Source organism: Papio anubis, chromosome 2 (assembly GCF_008728515.1).
Source record: "Papio anubis isolate 15944 chromosome 2, Panubis1.0, whole genome shotgun sequence".
NCBI classification, from domain to species: domain Eukaryota; kingdom Metazoa; phylum Chordata; class Mammalia; order Primates; family Cercopithecidae; genus Papio; species Papio anubis.
In genome coordinates, this window is record NC_044977.1 from 67,149,039 (window position 1) to 67,169,226 (window position 20,188).

Genomic DNA, 20,188 nt, shown 5'->3' on the forward strand with positions numbered 1-20,188 from the left:
TGTTCCTACCGGAAGAAAGAGTCTCTGGGCAGCACAGGGTTTGAACAATTTCTTCCACTCCTGAGGGTTTCCAACAGAAAATGTGATGGGGTAGATTCTGTGCTCAAACTTCTTTGTATATGAGTCAGGCCACTGGCGCAACTGAAAAACATGGAAAGCAAGGGAAGGGTGATTAGGCCCCGGGAAATAGGGAAAACACCTGGGAAGCTTCTGGATGGTCAAATGGAAATTATTCAGGCAACTTACACAGAAAGTCTAACTTCATCACCACTATGAACGTTCACTAAATGAAAGAGTATTTACTCCTACTAAAATTGCTAAGATTTTTTGAAATAACATTCAGAGTTGGCAACAGTGTTGAGAAACTGCAGCGGTGAGTATAGATGTGAACAAACTTCCAAAAGGGCAACTTGGAAACTGGTAACAACACCCCAAAAGACGGAGGTACAAGGACATTCACCACAACCTAGTTTGTAATAACAAAACTTATGAACTTAGCAGCTTGGAAGGAGGAAAAAATCCCAGCAAACTTGGGAACAATCAAAATGTTCAATGATAAGGAATTGGGACAATTAAGTATGATAGAACTACATAATAAAGTACAGGTAGAGGGACCAGAGGTGGTAGTTCATGCCTGTAATCCCAGCACTTTGGGAGGCTGAGGCGGGTGGATCTCTTCAGGCCAGAAGTTCAAGACGAGCCTGGCCAACACAGCAAAACCCCATCCCTGCTAAAAAACACAAAAATCAGCTGGGCGCGGTGGCACATGCCTGTAGTCCCAGCTACTCGGGAGGCTGACACACGCGAATTGCTTGAACCAGGGAGGCAGAGGTTGCAGTGAGATCCTGCCACTGCACTCCAGCCTGGGTGACAGAGCGAGACTGTGTCTCAAAAAAATAAAAATTAAATTAAATTAAAAACTAAACATAGAATAAGGTCCAGTTAGAATAAAGTAGATGTCTTTTGTGTTATTTGTGGCAGGCTGGATTTGGCTCTTGTACTCCCATAGTTTGCTGACCTCAGTTCTATATCCTTGTCACTAATGACTGCATCGTATTCTGTTATGTAGATAGGTACTGACATGGAAAATGGTTATAACATATAGTTTGGTTTTGGAAAAAGCAAAGTGCAAAAAAATTATAATATGGTTCTTTTTTTTTTTTTTAATTTCTTCACTACTCTCTGAATGAATGGTTCTGTCTTATAGGAAAAAATATATGCATGAGGCCGGGCGTAGTGGCTCACACCTGTAATCCCAGCACTTTGGGAGGCCCAGGCGGGTGGATCACTTGAGGTCAGGAGTTTGAGACCAGACTGGCCAACATGGCAAAATCCCATCTCTACTAAAAATACAAAAATTAGCTGGCGTGGTGGTGGGCACCTGTAATCCCAGCTACTTCAGGAGGCTGAGGCAGGAGAATCACTTGAACCTGGGAGGCAGAGGTGGAGGTTGCAGTGTGTTGAGATCGTGCCACTGCACTCCAGTCTGAGGGTCAAAGTGAGACTCTAAAATATATATATATATACACACACATACACATAGACACACACATATGCATGTACATTTTATATGTAGAGAAAAATCTAGACGGATATGCACTGAATTATTAAAAGTGGGCACCTCTATAGCTGGTGATGGTGGTTTCGTTTCCTCGGGCTACATTTCCATATTCTTTAGAACTTTTATAATAAGTATATATTACTTTCTTTGCATATATTAATTTTATAACAAAATTTTTAAAATACACTTTTAGATTTTAGAGCAGTTTAATGTCTACAGAAAGTCAGCCAGGTGTTGGTGGCTCACGCCTGTAATCCTAACATTTTGGGAGGCTAAGGCAGGAAGATTGCTTAAGCCCAGGAATTTGAGACCAGCCAGGGCAATATAGCAAGACCTGCCTCTAAAAAAATTAAAAACAAGGCCAGGAGCGGTGGCTGATGCCTATAATCCTGTGACTTCGGGAAGCCAAGGCGGGTGGATCACTTGAGGTCAGGAGTTCGAGACCAGCGTGGCCAACATGGTGAAACCCCATCTCTACTAAAAATGCAAAAATTAGCCAGAAGTGGTGGCATGCCTGTAGTCCCAGCTACTCAGGAGGCTGAGGCAGGAGAATCACATCAACACGGAAGGTGGAGGCTGCAGTGAGTCAAGACGGGACCACTGCACTCCAGTCTGGGTGACAGAAAAAAAAAATTTTAAAAACAAGAACAACAATGAAAACAAACAACAAAAAAGAAAAATTGAGCAGAAATCAGTTTCCAGATAGCCTCTCTCTTCCCCCTGTCCTACACTTTCCCCTATTATTTACATCTTGCATTCACGTGGTATATTTGTTACAACTGATAAGTCAATATCAATATGCTATTACTAACTAAAGTCCACAGTTTACATTAGTGTTAATTCTTTCTGTTGTACACTCTTTCTATGGATTTTGGCAAATGCACATCATATATCTATCATTATAGTATCATACAGAATAGTGTCACTACCCTAAAAATCCTCTCTGCTCCAACTTTTCAACATTCCTGCCCTCTCTCACCTGAATTTCTTCTTCTTCTTCTTCTTCTTTTTTTTTTTTTTTTTTTGGAAACAGAGTCTCACTCTGTTGCCCAGACTGGAGTGCAATGGTGCAATCTCAGCTCACTGCAACCTCTGCATCCCAAGTTCCAGCAATTCTCCTGCTTCAGCCTCCTGAGTAGCTGGGATTACAGGTGACTGCCACTACGACCCAGCTACTTTTTGTATTTTTAGTAGAGACAGCGTTTTACTATGTTGGTCAGGTTGGTCTCGAACTCCCGACCTCAGATGATCCACACGCCTTGGCCTCCCAAAGTGCTGGCATTACAGGTGTGAGCCACCGTGCCTGGCCAAATACTGATCTTTTTACAGGCTCTTCATGTTAACTTTTCCAGAATGTGATATAGTTAGAATCACATAGTACATTGCCTTTTCAGACTGGCTTCTTTCATTTAGCAATATGCATTTAGGTCTCCTACATGTCTTTTTGTAGCTTGATAGCTCATTTTTTAATTTATCATTTAATAATACTGTATGCTCAAAAAAATTAGCTGAGCGTGGGGGCGGGTGCCTGTAGTCCCAGCTGCTTGGGAGGCTGAGGCAGGAGAATGGCATGAACCCGGGAGGTGGAACTTGCAGTGAGCAGAGATCACGCCACTGTACTCCAGCCTGGGCGACAGAGTGAGACTCCGTCTCAAAAAAAAAATTTAAAAAAATGATAATACTGTATGCTATGGTATGAATCTATCACAGTTTGTTTATCCATTTACCTACTGAAGGATATCTTGGTTGCTTCCAGTTTTGGGAAATTGTGAATATAGCTGCTGCAAACATCTGTGTACAGGTTTTTGTGTGGACATAAGTTTTCTACTCATTTGGGTAAATACTTAACGAGGTCAATTCCTGGATTGTATGGTAAGCCTATATTCAGCTTTCTAAGAAACTGCCAAACCATCTTCCAAAGTGGCTGCATGATTTTGCATTCTTATCAGCAATGAATGAGAGTTCCTGTTGCTCCACATCCTCACCAGCATTTGGTGTTGTCACGGTTCTAGATTTTAGCCATTCAAATAGGTGTGTAGTGGTGTCTCATTATTACCTTAAGTTACAAATGCTCAAATCACATATGACACTGAACATCTTTTCATATGCTTTTTTGCCATCTGTGTATCTTAATTTTTTTTTTTTGAGACAGAGCCTTGCTTTGTCGCCCAAGCTGGAGTGCAGTGGCATGATCTCAGCTCACTGTACTCTCTGCCTCCCGGTTTCAAGGAATTCTCATGCCTCGGCCTCCCGAGTAGCTGGGATTACAGGCATGCACCACTATGCCCAGCTAATTTTTTTGTATTTTCGGTAGAGATGGGGGTTTCGCCATGTTTCCCAGACTGGTCTCAAACTCCTGAGCTCAGGCAATCTGCCCACCTCATCCTCCCAAAGTGCTAGGATTACACGCATGAGCCACCGTGGCTGGCCCTTCTTAATTTTTTTGAGTTAATGCCTTCCCATTGTTACAACAATTCTAGGAATTACTCCTAAGGAAAAATTTCAAAAATGGACACTTGTTTATTACAAGATTGTTTGTTTTAGTGTTGTTTGTAACAATGATAAATTAGAAACAATCTAAAGAAGAGATTGGTTAAATAAGCTCCAGGGTCTGTCTATATAACAGAATACAATGTAGTCATTAGTGACAATATCACAGAACTGGGGTCAGCAAATTATGGTAGTACCAGAGCCAAACCTAGCCTGCCACAAAGAGTACACAAGCCATGCCAAGAATGGTTCGGCATTCTTAAATAGTTTTAAAAGATCAAAACAAGAATAATATTTTGTGACAATTATATGAAATTCAAATCTCAGTGCCCATAAGTAAAATGTTACCAGAACACAGCCACACCCATTTGTTTATATATTGTTTGTGGCTGCTTATGCTCTAAATAGCACATTGAGTAGTTGGGATAGAGACCATACAGCCTGCAAAGCCTAAAATAGTTACTATCTGCTGTTTTCCAGGAAACACTGGTCATCTCACTTTAGAGGAAACTCAGTAATATGAGCGTCAGTGATATAAAAGAGATCCCATTTCTGATGGTGATATGAAAAGAAAAGGAATGGAAATAAGTATTATATATATACACCAAAACTGTTCTCCCTGAGCATTAGTGTAATGGGTTTTTTTCCATTTATTATTTATGAATTTACTGGTTTTTACCATGTACATATATTGTTTATATAGCCACATAAACTTTTTTTTTTTTTTTTGAGATGGGGCCTCACTCTGTCGCCCAGGCTGGAGTACAGTGGCATGATCAAGGCTCACTGCAGCCTTGACCTCCCTGGGCTCAGGTAATCCTCCCACCTCAGCCTCCCAAGTAGCTGGGACCACAGGTGCACACCATCATGCCTGGCTAATTTTTCTATTTTTTATTGAGACAAGGTTTTGCCATGTTCCCCAGGCTGGGATATAAACATTTTTAAAAATACATCATTGGAAACACTTTAACATTCTGAATGAGGAAAGGAGTGACAGAAAAAGTATTTGACATTTGATATATGAAGGGCACTGACCAATTAGAACCCACACCAGGCATTACCTAGTATTTACCCAGTATAATCGCACAGATCCATTAGAACTGACACTAGGCATAAACTCTCAGTATGACAGTGCTGACCAGTCAGAATGAACAATGGCACAAATACTGGGTATAAATACCAGTACAAATGTACCACTGCACGACAGCCCAAAATCAGCCCTCAAAAAAAAATGGGAAATTCACATGGTCCAGTGGCTCCCTTGGCTCTCTGCATCCTCTAACAGTCTGGGAGGCTGGGGCTGCAGTGAGCTGTGATGGCGCCACTGCACTCCAACCTGGATGACAATGTGAGACCCTGTCTCAAAGAAACAAAAACAAAAACAAAAACAAAAAAATCCTCACCACTCTGATTGTTAGCATCCTCTCTTCAGAAAGGTTTGACTACCTTTGTCAATCTAACCGCCCACTTCATCCTTTACCTCAGTAGGTAACTCCTCCTTTCTTGCAGGTTCATTCATTCTTTTGAAGTTATAAAAAAATATTTTTGAGCATCTACAAATGTTACGGAATAGAAGACTTTTAGGATCTCAACTCCATTACATTGCTTTCACATGGGTTTGGCTGGCTTCCAATAACACACTAGATACGATGAAGCCGTTAAAACTCAATTGCGGCTGGGCGAGGTGGTTCATGTCTGTAATCTCAAAATTTGGGAGGCCGAGGTGGGCGGATCACCTAAGGTCAGGAGTTCGAGACCAGCCTGGCCAACATGGTGAAACTCCCATCTCTACTAAAAAATACAAAATTAGCTAGGTGTGGTAGTGCATTCCTGTAATCCCAGCTATTCAGGTGGATGAGGCACAAGAAGCACTCGAACCCAGGAGGCAGAGGTTGCAGTGAGTGGAGATCATGCCACTGCACTCCAGTCTGGGCAACAGAGTGAGACTCCATCTCAAAAACAAAAACAAAAACAAACAAACAAAAAACAAACTCAGTTGCATCAGTCAGGATAAACTAGGGTTATCAAGAATTTATGGCCAGGTGTTGTGGCTCATACCTATAAACTCAACACTTTGAGAGATCAAGATTGGAGGATCACTTGAGACCAGGAGTTTGGGACCAGCCTGGGCAATATAGCAAGACCCCATCTCTCCCCCTAACCCCAAAAAAGTTTATTTTAAGGTGTTTTTCTTTTCTTTTTTTTTTTTCCTAAAGTTTATTTCTTGTTCCTGCTACATCTTCAGACTGGCAAGGGGCTGTGCTCAATATTCTCGCTCAGGGGCCAAACTCATGGAGGCTCCATCTCAACTCACATCAGTGAACGCAGATGCAAGAGAAGGAAGTGTGGCAAAACACACACTAGATCTTAAGTTTCCACCAGGAAGTGACATATTTTATGTTAAAAGTGACACTCATCACTGTCACCCACGTTCATTGGCCAAAGCAAATCACACAATCACACCCAACTTCAGAGGAGTCAGGGAGGTGCCAAATGACCATGCATCTAAAACGAGGAAACCTCTAATAATGACCACGAAGGTAAGACAACAACAACCACACAGTGACAGTGAAGTGCAGCCCTTACCTTTCCCAAGTCCTCCATGGACGTCCCTGAAAGTGCTGGGCCAGCCTCAGCTTGCTCCTCTAGTAATGAGAAACCCAATACCTCTTATTTATTTATTTTTTTTGAGACAGGATCTCCCTCTGTCACCCAGGCTGGAGTGCAGTGGGGTGATCTTGGCTCACTGCAACCTCTGCCTCCCAGGTTCAAGCAATTCTCCTGCATCAGTCTCCTGAGTAGCTGGGATTACAGGTGCGTGCCACCACACGGGCTAATTTTTGTATTTTTGGTAGAGACGGGGTTTCACCATGTTGGCCAGACTGGTCTCGAACTCCCGACCTCAGGTGATCTGCCCGCCTTGGCCTCCCAAAGTGTTGGGATTACAGGCATGAGCCACCGTGCCCAGCTCCCCCAATACCTTTAAAAAGGGCTCCTTGCATGGAATCAGAACCAGCTGCCTGAGACCTCCTCCACATCACGCCTCGTTTTGTCCTGCAGAGCAACACGGAAGAAATCTAATTCCAATTGCATATGTCTTTAAACTACTGAAGAATACCTTATCATCTCTTTCTCTGGGCTATTTTTCCTAAATCCTCAAAAGAAAAAGGAAATGAATAATGAAGAGGCATGGTCCCTGTCCTCTAAAAGCATATGGTACTACTTAAAAGCAGCCCTTTGGTGCTTTTTTTTTCCTTTCTTTAAAGGAAAAACAAAAACACAAAACAAAACAAAAAAATCTCCTCACCACGTTTTAGTTACTTTGTGGTACTCTCAGGATGCTAGGTTGCGCACAATAAAATCAATTCAGGCTCTTTTTGAGATGGTGTCTCACCCTGTTGCCCAGGCTCGAGTGCAGTGGTGCCATCTCGGCTCATGCAACCTCCACTCCCAGGTTCAAGCGATTCTCGTGCCTCAGCCTCCTAAGTAGCTGGGATTACAGGTGTGTGCCACCGTGCCCAGCTAATTTTTGTATTTTTAGTAGAAACGGGGTTTCACCATGTTGGCCAGGCTGGTCTCAAACTCCTGACCTTAGCTCGCCTTGGCCTCTCAAAGTGTTGGGATTACAGGTGTGAGCCACCACGTCTGGTTCAATTCAGGTTCTTTAAGCCAAAAAGAAAGTAATGAAAGGATATTAGGTAGCTCAGAAGACCAGTGGGAGGGCTGGAGAACCAGACTCAGGGGCCATGCCCTGATCCAGCTTGAGCCAGACCCAGGCTCTATGGCGTCTGTGTCTTTTCCATCTGTTAGTCAGAGCCTACCACAAGCCAGTCTGATAAGGAAACCCCAGCTACTATCACCACAAGTGCCACAGTTTGCCCCTCTGACGCCAGGCACTGAAACCTCCTGATGACAATTCTTCCCATGGCAGCCCTCTTCTCGCCACCCCCTCACACACACGCACATGTGCACCCATATGCACATATACACATGCACGTACATGCGCGCACACACACACACACACACACACACAAATATATACTGACTGCCCCCACCACCAGAATGGATTGGTAGCCTCCTTATTTGTGCGTCCCACTACTTCCTGATTCTGAGTTGGGCAGGAGTATAGTTTAGCCGAATCTCAACCACATGCCTGATCCCGAGTTGCCAGAAAAGGCTAAGAAACCAACTAGCTGGCATCTCCCACTTCTCTGTTGGGAGATGACGAAAATACATGAAACTTTAAAATATGAAGTATCTACCATGTAGACGGCAAATACCACCAGACATCCTGTACATATGCAACTTTAAAAAGTCTAATTAGATACAGAAGAACTCGCCCATACTGCAGCCTTCGGAGGAATCATGACGGTAACTGGCATTTTGTTTTGTTTTCACCCTGAGGTAAAAAATAGGTGGCCCTGAGCTTCCCAGAAGTTATCCCCAAAAAACCCTGGGTTGCCCACAATGCCCTGGAGAAGGGTCACGGCCCACCCCCTCAGCATGTGCCAGTGGCTTGGCAGGAACCAAAACGGCTGTTCTATTTCTTTAGACCTAACAGAGTGCCCAACATAGAGGAGATGTTTCAGAGAATCTTTGTGGGATAAAAAAAAAATACTTTATCTGATTCGGCCTCACCACCACAAGCAGGGTATCATTTGCCCCATAACCCAGATGACAAACTGAAGCTGAGAGAAATTCTATGGCTTACATAAGGGCAAAGGCAGGATGCACCTAAACTGGCAATATAATCCCTGCATGGACAAGAAAGTGATGGTAGTATACGCCTACCTAGTTTTTTAAAAAATTATTTTTATTTTATTATTTTTTTTTTGAGACAGAGTCTTGCACTGTCACCCAGGCTGGAGTACAGTGGCATGATCTTGGCTCACTGCAACCTCCGCCTCCCAGGTTCAAGTGATTCTCATGCCTCAGACTCCCCTGAAGCTGGGACTACAGGCACATGCCACCATGCCTGGCTAATTTTTGTATTTTTAGTAGAGACGGGGTTTTGCCACGTTGGCCAGGCTGGTCTCGAACTCCAGACCTCAGGTGATCCACTGGCCTTGGCCTCCCAAAGTGCTGGGATTACAGGCGTGAGCCATCATGCCTGTCCCCTGCCTAGTTTTTAACACCCTGTCATAATTTCCTTCATTAGATGAGCTTCATTGGTTTAATAAAAACATGAGGAAATGAACTATCAAAGGGATACAGTCATCAGGAAAATTCAACCCCTAGCACAACTTCACAAGTAATTTTTCCATATAATTTAGCTCTTAATTTATAATGTTCCAATTCCTACAGCTCATAAAAAATTACCCCGAAACTTAGTGCTATAAAACAATCATTTATTATGCTTATAGATTTCATGGATCAGGAATTCAGACAACGCAGAGGAGGGGACAGGTTGACTCTGCTCCACAGTGTCTGGGGCCTCAGCTGGAAGCCTTGAAGGCTGGTGGCTGGAATCTTCTGAAAGCTGATTCACTCACATGTCTAGACTTTGGGGTTGGCTGTTGGCTGGAGGCCTCAGTTCTTTTCAAGGGCAGGCATCCTCACAAAGAGCCAGGCACTTCTGCCTGGCTTTTTATCCTTTTTATGACACATGGCATTACATTTGGCATAATGTATTTCATACATACATACATGTTTGTGTATGTATGTACATGTGTATGTACATATATATGTAATATATTAACTGTTGCCTTACAACAAATTACCCCAAAACTTAGTAGCGTACGATCACAAATAGGCCAGGCGTGGTGGCATGTGCCTATAATCCCAGTACTTTGGGAGGCCAAGGCAGGAGGATCACTTGAGCCTGGAGTTCAAAACCAGCCTGGGCAACACAGGGAGACCCCATCTCTACAAAAAATAAAATATTATCCAGTGCCGGGCAGAGTGACTCATGCCTGTAATCTCAGCACTTTGAGAGTCTGAGGCAGGTAGAACACTTGAGGTCAGGAGTTCAAGGCCAGCCTGGCCAATGTGACGAAACCCTGTCTCTACTAAAAATACAAAAATTAGCTGGGCGTGGCGGCGCGGCTTGTAGTCCCAGCTACTTGGGAGGCTGAGGCAGGAGAATTTCTTGAATCCAGGAGGCAGAGAATGCCGTGAGCTAAGATCGTGCCACTGCACTCCAGCCTGGGTAACAGAGAGAGATGCTGTCTCAAAAAAAAAAAAAAATTATATATATACACACACACACAACTTATATATTATATATATTTAAAAATATATAATATATATTTTTATTAGCCAGGCATGGAGACGATGCTGAGGCAGGAGGATTGCTTGAGTCCAGGTGTTCAAGGATGCAGTGAGCTATGATTGTGCCACTGCACTGGGCAACCGAGTGAGACCCTGTCTCAAAAAAAATAAAAAGTAAATAAAATAAAACCTCAAACATGTAGGATTTTACATAGTTTCTTACGGTTGAGAATGTACGAGCTGGGTTGTTCTGCCTCAGGGCCTCTCATGAGATTACAGGATTATGGTCATCTGAAGGCTTGAAGGGGCTGGAGGATCTTCCTCCCAGCTCATATACAAGTGTTGGCAAGGGGCCTCCGTTCCATGCAGAGGCCATGCAGGCCTCTCCAGAGGGCTACTCTGACACGGTAGCTGGCTTCCCCCAGACCCACTGACCCGAGGTAGAAGGTGAAGTGCCTTTTGTAACCCAATCTCATACCATCCCTTCCGCCCTGTCCTATTAGTCACACAGAGGACCGTGGGACAGTGTAGGAGGGAAGTATACCAGCGTGTGAATAACAGAAGGTGGGACCACTGGGGGCCTCCTTGGAAAGTACAACCTGCTAAACAGATATGGTTACACGTACACATCTTCCTTCCCTTCCCTTTTGTTTTTTGTTTGTTTGTTTGCTTTTTGAGACAGAGTCTTTCTCTGTCGCCCAGGCTAGAGTGCAATGGCACAATCTCAGCTCATTGCAACTCCGCCTCCCAGGTTCGAGCAATTCTCCTGACTCAACCTCCTGAGTAGCTGGGACTGCAGGCACACTCCACCATGCCAGCTAATTTTTGTATTTTTAGTAGAGACAGGGTTTTGCCATGTTGACCAGGCTGATCTTGAACTCCTGACCTCAGGTGATCTGCCCGCCTCTGCTTCCCAAAGTGCTGGGATTACACGTGTGAGCCACCACACTCGGTCCTTCCCTTCCCCTTTTAAAGTCCAAGTCTGTATTTGTTCTGCTCCATCCCTACATCCTTGCTTTTTAGCATGCAGCAGGTACTCACTAAGTACTTGGTAGATGGATATTGTACAAGACATGAGTAGTGTTTGTGCATAGCCAGCTTCCCTTCGTTCCGCCCCATAGAGCACTTCTCAGCCCCCCACAGTTGGATGGGCTTGTGACTACTAGCAAGTTAAACATGCATGGAAAGACCTGTGTCACTGCCACACTGCGGGAATGAAAGGCGGGGTTATGACTCTCTAGTCTCTTTCCTGCCATGGCATCCCACGAACGATGTCAAATGCTCTGGTAAGTGTAGCTAACACATGAATCGCCTCAGTCTACTTCCGTCCCAAACCTGAGGCTGTGCAGAATGGAGGCTCTGCCCCCTGGGAGACAAGCTGCAGGCACATGAAAAGTATCTGAGTTTTGGGGGAGTTGTTACTGAAGCCTGACCTGACCTATCCAGATTTACAGATCTATCATCTCTTTTGGCAAACCTGCTAGCCTCAAGTTGCAGATGGGGAACTGAGGCTCAAAAAGGCCAAAAGACTAACCCAAGGTCATATAGCAAGTACATACTAGAGGTGAGTTCTGAATTTGAGTCTTCTGTCTACTAGTTCAGGAGGTGGTATGGTATATCGATTAATTCCTTGGAAGGTTGAGCCAATAAACTTGACCTGAACCCTGATGAGCAAATCGCTAAAATTCTCTAAGCTCAATGATCTCAGTCTGTAAAACTGGGATATAATAATTACCTTCTTCAAAGGTTACCTTTGAAGATTATGAGGATTAAATGAGATGAACTCATAAATCATAAGCCCTTAACAAATGCTATATACTCTCATTATCATTTCCCTTACACTTCAGTCTCTGAGCTAACTGTATAGAGTTGCAGCCTTTTTCCTTCACCCTTCCCCTGATTCCGATCCTTTACAAGGCATTTTCCAATCAATTCCAAAGCCCCAAGACTATTTCCTCCATGGTTTCTCTTGGTAAAGATGTCAAGGTGATTTTTTTTTTTCCTACTCAAACATAACACATTTTCCATCTTTCTATTATTAGCCTTTCTCTGCCCAACATGCTTTTATTGGGCATTTCTCATTAGTGCAGCTAGCCTGGTGACAGCATACAGCACTGTTGACTCAAGTCGGTAGACACAAAGCAAACCAGCTTCTCGCTCTGCCACCATTTGAAAATGTACTGCAAGAGAAAACTCTCAAGGAAAACAAAGCCTGATCTGCGAAGGTCATGTGTGTACCTACCCTGGGGGAAGAGACCTTTCCAAAGCTCTTCTTGTGTACTGGAAAAACTCATTACCTATTCTTCAGTATGGGAATAGTCAAATAAATGAGGACACAGGCCCGTAATAAAATAGTATGTAGTCACCAAAAAGAATGAGGTAAGAATGTAGGAGTACTGACTGGGAGCAATGCTGATCATACAGTTTTCAGTGCAGAAAAGCAAGTTCCACAACAATATACACAGTATAATCCTGATTTTGTAAAAGAAATACAATTTAATCAGGATATATACATATGTATGTAATTACACATATGCATATCTATATGTACAAACATACAGATACACAACTGTATATGGAAAAAAAAAACAACTGCAGTGGCTCATGCCTGTAATCCCAGCACTTTGGGAGGGACAGGCAGGTGGATCATTTGAGGTCAGAAGTTCAAGACCAGCCTGGTCAACATGATGAGACCCCGTCTTCACTAAAAATACAAAAATTAGGGCCGGGCGCGGTGGCTCAAGCCTGTAATCCCAGCACTTTGGGAGGCCGAGATGGGTGGATCACAAAGTCAGGAGATCAAGACCATCCTGGCTAACACGGTGAAACCCCGTCTCTACTAAAAAATACAAAAAACTAGCCGGGTGAGGTGGCGGGCGCCTGTAGTCCCAGCTACTCGGGAGGCTGAGGCAGGAGAATGGCGTAAACCTGGGAGGCGGAGCTTGCAGTGAGCCGAGATCTGGCCACTGCACCCCAGCCTGGGTGACAGGGCAAGACTCCAACTCAAAAAAAAAAAAAAAATACAAAAATTAGCCTGGCATGGGGGCATACGCCTGTAATCCTAGATACTCAGAGGCTAGGCAGAAGAATCACTTGAACCCAAGAGACAGATGGTGCAATGAGCTAAGATCACACTACTGGACTCCAACCTGGGCAACAGAGTGAACCTCTATCTCAAAAAAAAAAAAAAAAAAAAAAACCAGGGGCTGGACACAGTGGTACATGCCTGTAATCCCAGAACTTTGGGGAAGCCGAGGTGGACAGATTGCTGAAGCCAACCTAGGCAACATGGCAAAATTCTGTCTCCATTAAAAAACATACAAAAATTAGCCAGGCATGGTGGTGCGTGCCTGTGGTCCCAGCTACTTGGTAGGCTGAAGTGGGAGGATCACTTGAGCCTGGAAGGTTGAGGCTGCAGAGAGCTGAGATTGTACCACTGTATTCTAGCCTGGGCAATAGAGTGAGACCCTGTCCTCATTCAATCCTCACCATATCTCTATGAGATAGGTGTAATTATTCCTGTATTACCAAAAAGTGAGGCTCAGAGTCAAGTGTTCAAGGTCACACAATTGAACATGCAGCAAAATACATTAGTCAACAGAATATGCAGTTCCTAAAATGTAGTCTGTTTGTACTCAGTAAACACTGTGCCATGATTTCTGCAAATTCACCTGCTTATCAAACTCGGGCTTCAGAGAGTCTTCAGTGAAGATGTGGAATTGGATCTTCCTGTGGCTAAAGAGCACAGCTGATTTGAGCATGACCAGCGTCTCCTCCAGCCGATTGCCACAGGCCACCACAGCCAGGTGGATCCAGAGCTCGGGTGGCAGCACAGCTTGGAAACTCCTGGGTTCTCCAGGCCTTCTAGGAAGAAGGAAGACAAGTGAAATCTATTACTAAACTCAAAAAAGTAAAATCAACAAAAAACCAGCGAGTGAATGGTTAGAACATTTCAAAACATGATCAGGCACAATCTGTTATATTTTATAAAGTGATAAGCATTTTGACAATTCTTCCTGCTTAGAGAAAAATACCATTTATTCCCATATTTATCCTGGCAATAGCAGGATGAGTCACTGTTTGGACTGCTATAGGTGTCTGAGGCTTTTTCTGCCAGCACTCAGCTGTCTAGTGCCTGCTGGCTGCCTACTGGCCCATGTTTGGAAATAGTATTGCTAAACTTCGACAGCTGACACAAGGGCTGTGGAGCTCCCACTCGCACAGGCCGTGGAAATTAGATTTGAATGCAACTTGAACAAGAGGAGGGTGGGTTGTGGCTTTCCCATGTGAAACGAGCAACACGATATTCCCATCATCTGGATGTTTTTAGGTTGGGGTGGAATGCATGACCACTGGACCAAAGCAAGTCATGCAAGTCTGGGAGGTGAGAAAAGAAAACAACATATGTGCCCTGACTACATCTCAGGAGAGTCTTGAAGAAACAGGTGTTAATCCTGACTGTCTCGCCAATACTGGTGAGGTGGTGGGTATGAAATTCATCTTCTAGTATGAAATTCACATTAATGAGAAACAGGCAGGAGAGGGGGCAGGTTAAACTGAAAATGATCAAGGTATCATATACTGAGTCAACAGCTGACAGAGGGATAGGGTCCAAGGGTCCAGAATCATCATCCAGCTATTTCCTAGTAATAAAAGATTTGTTCCAGACCAGGGGATGCAGCCAAGCCTCAAACACACCACAGAGAAACATTTGCAGGCAAGTTGGAAGAAGTTGGCCTGGAAAAGGTGCCCTGAGACAAATGAAACTAATTTACTTGCACAAAAGATTTGGAGACCAGGGGAACTTGGATGTCAAATGCTACCATCCTTCCAAAAACTTCGAGTTCAATCAGCTTGCTGCTCCATTATTCACTGCATGGTTGAATAATGGCAGTCTTGCTCCAGATTTCTTTCACCAGGAGGAAAGTTGAAGATGTGGGTGGAGCATTTTGGAAAGCTTCCCAATTTGATTACTTATGAGCATGCTTAGCAGAAGCACAGTCTCATGGCTCAGCTAAGACCAGATGCGGAGAGTTACTTGGATTCCATCTACTTTGGGGATCACAGGAAAAGACAGTAGAGACATCTCAAGTATCTCTGGAAATTGTCCACTTCTCTCCATTCTCCCTGCCATTATCTGGTGAGGCCACCATCTCCCTTCCCTTGGATCACTGAGACAGCCCTCTGGGTGGTCCACCGGTCTCCAATCTTATCTTTAACCCCCAGCCTATGCTTTCTCCTGGTTGGTGCCAGGGTGATGTTCCTCTAAAATGCAAATAGGATTGTGTTATTCTCTTGATTAAAATCATGCAAGGGCTTCCCAGTGCCCCCAAGATCAAGTCGAAGCTGCTGACTATGGTTGCTACTTACATCTCTCACAACTGCCCCCAGTACCCCAACCTGGAGAGGCGGCCATTCATAATCATAGTCATATTCTGTTTCACTTCCAGCGCAAGTGACCACGCTGTGTTGCCTCCAGGTCTTGGCACATACATTGTCTGTCTCTCTTTATTTCAGAAATGCTCTTCTCTGCCCTCTTTTCCTTGCTAACTCCAGATCATTTATTCATCAACAAATCTTTACTAAGTACTATTATGCGTAGGCATTATAATAGAAAGACAGTAGTGAACAAAACAAAGACGCCTGCACTGGAGGAAGTTACATTCTGCAAGGAATAAGGGAAACACAAAAATAAATAAGAGTCAAAGTAGATGGTAACTAAATAATTTATATAGAAAGCTAGACAGTAATAAGTACCATGAAGGGAATACATAGTGGAGCAGGATGGGGGTACCAGGAGCGGCTGGTAGGCTGGGGCAGCATATTCCCAACAGTGCCAAGTTGGAAAAAGCCTAACTAAGGTGAGCTCTGCAAATGACCTACAGGAGGGGAGGTAGGGAGCCATATGCACATCTGCGGGGAGGAGCATGCCACGCAGAGGGGACAGCAGAACAAAGGCACTAAATCAGGGATCTGCCTGAAGAATGTGAGGACCCCTGCCTACAAGACTCACAGGCCTGGTCTCTTCCTTGGCTTCATGGGTGGGTTTTCATGTTTGCTATTTAAGCCAACTCCCAATTCACATGTAAAGGGATGTGAAGGAGATGTTAAAGATGATGCTAAAATGACAGCCAATCTCTAAAAATCAGTCAAGACACTAGCTGAAAAACGCTACGAAAGAGATTTAATGCAAACTCATTTGCTTAAGATTATGCCCAATATTTAGGGATATGCATATGATTCAAATGGACTAAGACCATAAAGGCAATCACTTAGATATCTTAAATACGAACACCCTCACCTGCCCCCAAACAGAACGACTCCATCTAGTTTAGCTTTACATATCGGGCTTCTGCAAGGATAACAAGTTTTTAATCTTAGTAATCAGGGAAGTACAAATCCAAATAATAAAGAGATTTATTTTTATTTTCAGACTGGCAAAAATTACAAAGTAAAATAGAAGCTGGACCATATTGAGCTTTCACGTGGATATGGGGCAGGGGACAGCTCAGGCGCTGGTGGGGGGCAGTGTAAGTTGGACTGAACACTTTGGAGAGCCATTTGGCAACATTTAACGCAGGTGAAGATGGATGTACACCCTCCACCCCTCCAGTCCAACTCCTGCATATATAACCTGAAGAAACTCTTGCACATTTGCACAAGACCTATGCAAGAATGTTCACAGCAGTGCTGTTTATTGATAATGAAAAATAGGTAATAAACTTCAGTGACTATGCAAAGGAGAAAAGTGAATATATTCGCTATGTTTTTAAAGTGAATACCATATAGCAGTGAAAAAAAATAAACCAGACTGATATGTACCAACATAAGGCCAAAGAGGATGAAAAACAACAGGCCAGTGCGGTGGCTCATGCCTGTAATCCCAGCACTTTGGGAGGTCGAGGCGGGCAGATCACTTTGAGATCAGAATCTTACTCTGTTGCCCAGGCTGGAATGCAGTGGTGTGATTTCAGCTCACTGCAACCTCAGCTCACTGCAACCTCCACCTCCCAGGCTCAAGCAATTCTCATGCCTCAACCTCCTAAGTAGCAGGGACTACAAGCGGGAGGCCACCACGCCTGGTTAATTTTTTTTTTTTTTTTTTTTTTGTATCTTTAGTAGAGACGGGGTTTTGCCATGTTAGCCAGGCTGGTCCTGAACTCCTTGCCTCAAGTGATCCGCCCACCTTGGCCTCCCAAAATGCTGGGATTACAGGCATGAGCCACCATGCCCGGCCGGATAGTGGTTATTTCTGATTAAAATCTTATTCCTTAAGTCAAGCGGTGGGCACTTCATCTTGTTATTATCTTTACTTTTTGTGGCCCCAAACTATTTGACTTTTTTTTTTTTTTTTAATTAAAAAAAAGCATGCACTGCCCTGCAAGACAGCAGGTCACCTCTTCTCTTCTTTGCAGGCTTCAGTGATTTGGGTCTGCACACTACAAAAAGCAGGGGCTAGGGACGACAATCTTTCACAGTGTCTGGTGACAGGTACTAAAAAAGAAAAATAAAACCTCTCCTGGTGCCAGTTCAAGTATCAGTGGTTGGGATTTAACGAGACCTCTGCTGGCCTCACCCTATTACTTCTCACATTACATGAAAAATCTCAGGCTTTAGGTAATCAGTGTTAGTGCTGTGCAGTCACAATGCATAATAAAGTTTAAGGACACCGGTGTGGTGTGCCTTTCACCAGCTCCTACTGATGGCACTCTCAAATGTCACTCAAGACTGTGAGGAGCCAGGGGAGTGCAGTCTAGGTACCTAGGACTCCTTAACCCCTTGAATGACTAGGATTGGGCAGGGAATGGGTGATAGGGAATCCTAGCACTGCTGTGACTGATGGTTAATATTTACGTTCTTATTTTTACTTTATAAAAGGGGACTGGAGTGAACATTTGCTGTCCAGAAATTTTAAGGACCTGTTGCTAAGGGAGGGGCTGATGGCAACGATCCTGGTAACCATGCTGGTACAGCCTGAACAGGAGTCAACCTATCACAGTGGAAAAGCAGAGTCAGATGATGGCAGGGCAGATCTCCCGTGACTACGTGGATCTAGGTGCACCTGACCCTAACCTGGGGCAGTTTAGTTATTAAGCCAGTAAACTCCCTTTTGCTTAAACCAATTTGAAACAAACTTACAACTTAGCAATCAAAATAATAAGAGTCATAACATAGGTCCTAAAAAGATGTTTCTAATCAACTTTGACTCTTCCTGCCTCGCTCATATTCACTTCATTTATCTTTTGAAATGCCCACTGAACCCATTCCCTCCTTGTTGCTCACTGCTATGACCCCTACCCAAATCGTGACCATTATTCCAGTTTTGTGGCTGGAAGAGATGCCAGACACCATGTAGGGCAGGGGATTCCCTACCTGGCCATGCATCATAATCATCTGCAGTGTCTGTTATTCTGCAGACTCCCAACCCACAGAGATTCTGATTCCATGGGTCTTGGGTGAGGCCCTGGAGTCTGCATACTAACACACTTGTACTACACGCCACTCATAGTTCAGCTATGGTCAGGAACCAGGGATCTGAGCTCACATCTCACCTCTCCTCCTTTCCTTAAGACTTACATTCCCAGAAATGGAATTACTGGGTTAATATCTATGATCCTTTCAAGAAAGTAGCAATTTTGATGGTTTCTCAAATTTACCCAAGTTCTAAAGGAAAGCATCAGACTACGAGAAGAAAGCAAAAAGTGTAACAAACACTACCCCGGCCATCTCTGGATTACCTGTACTATGTAAGTGGAAATGGTCTTGCGTAAGACCTACTGCCTCCTAATTTCCATGTATTCCAATGGGGTGATGCATAGGTGTTAGTAAACATTTAGACTCCAATACAGCAAGTAACACTGAGTTACACAGTGAGAAAGCTATTCCATTTGCGGTGCTTTTTCAATAACACCAACAACAATAAAGTCTCAGCTTGATGCTTTTTAAGAATTTTAATATTTTCTTACTCTTTTTTGTTTTGTTTTGTTTTTTGAGACACAGTCTCGTCGTGTGGCAAAGGCTCGAGTGCAGTGGTGCGATCCCAGTTCACTGCAACTCTGCCTCCTGGGTTCAAACGATTCTAGTTAGATACCTATAGGAACTGAAAACATGTGTCCACATAAAAGGTTGTACACAAATGTTCAAATAGCAGCATTATTCCCAATAGTCAAAAAGTCCAACTTAAATGTCCATCAACTGGTAAACTGATACATCAAATATCCATACAATGGAATACTATTTGGCAGTAAAAAGGAATCAAGTATGATATGATGTGTGCTACAACATAAATGAACCTTGAAAACAGTAAACCTGTGAACGTAATGACAATGTAAAAAGCCAGATATTTTATGATTCCACATATATGAAAAGTCCAAAATAGGCAAAGCCACAGAGACAGGAAGTATATTAACGAGGCGAGGTGCAGTGGCTTACCCCTGTAATCCCAGCACTTTGGGAGGCTGAGACGGGTGGATCACTTGAGGTCAGTAGTTTGAGACCAGCCTGGCCAACATGGAGAAACCCTATCTCTACTAAAAACATAAAAATTAGCTAGGGGTGGTGGTGCCTGCCTGTAATCCCAGCACTCTGGGAGGATGAGAAAGGCAGATCACTTGAGGCCAGAAGTTTGAAAACAGCCTGGCCAACATGGAGAAACCCCGTCTCTACCAAAAATATAAAAATTAGCTGGGCGTGGTGGTGCATGCCTGTAATCCCAGCTACTTGTGTGGCTGAGGCAGGAGAATCGCTTGAATGCAGGAAGTGGAAGTTGCAGTGAGCTAAGATCGCACCACTGCGCTCCAGCCTGGGCGACATAGCAAGACATTGTCTCAAAAAAATAAAAAATAAAAAGGTAAAAAAATAGATTAATCATTGTCAGGAACTAAGGGGAGGGGCAAATGGGAAGTGACTAATGGCTTAATAGGTACA

At 43.8% G+C, this 20,188-nt stretch overlaps 1 protein-coding gene across 2 annotated transcripts in view; it reads right to left on the minus strand.

The window, feature by feature from the left end:
- GXYLT2 (glucoside xylosyltransferase 2) overlaps window positions 1-20,188 on the minus strand; it is an 80,288-nt gene that overhangs the window by 46,348 nt on the left and 13,752 nt on the right. The window contains exons 2-3 of one of the 2 annotated variants that reach the window (XM_021934230.2): window positions 13,933-14,125; window positions 10-141 (exon numbers count right to left, since the gene is read on the minus strand). In XM_021934230.2, the coding sequence (XP_021789922.2) occupies window positions 10-141; window positions 13,933-14,125 (325 nt within the window). The remainder of the gene's footprint in view (window positions 1-9; window positions 142-13,932; window positions 14,126-20,188) is intronic. The other variant, XM_031663201.1, reaches the window with a different exon arrangement.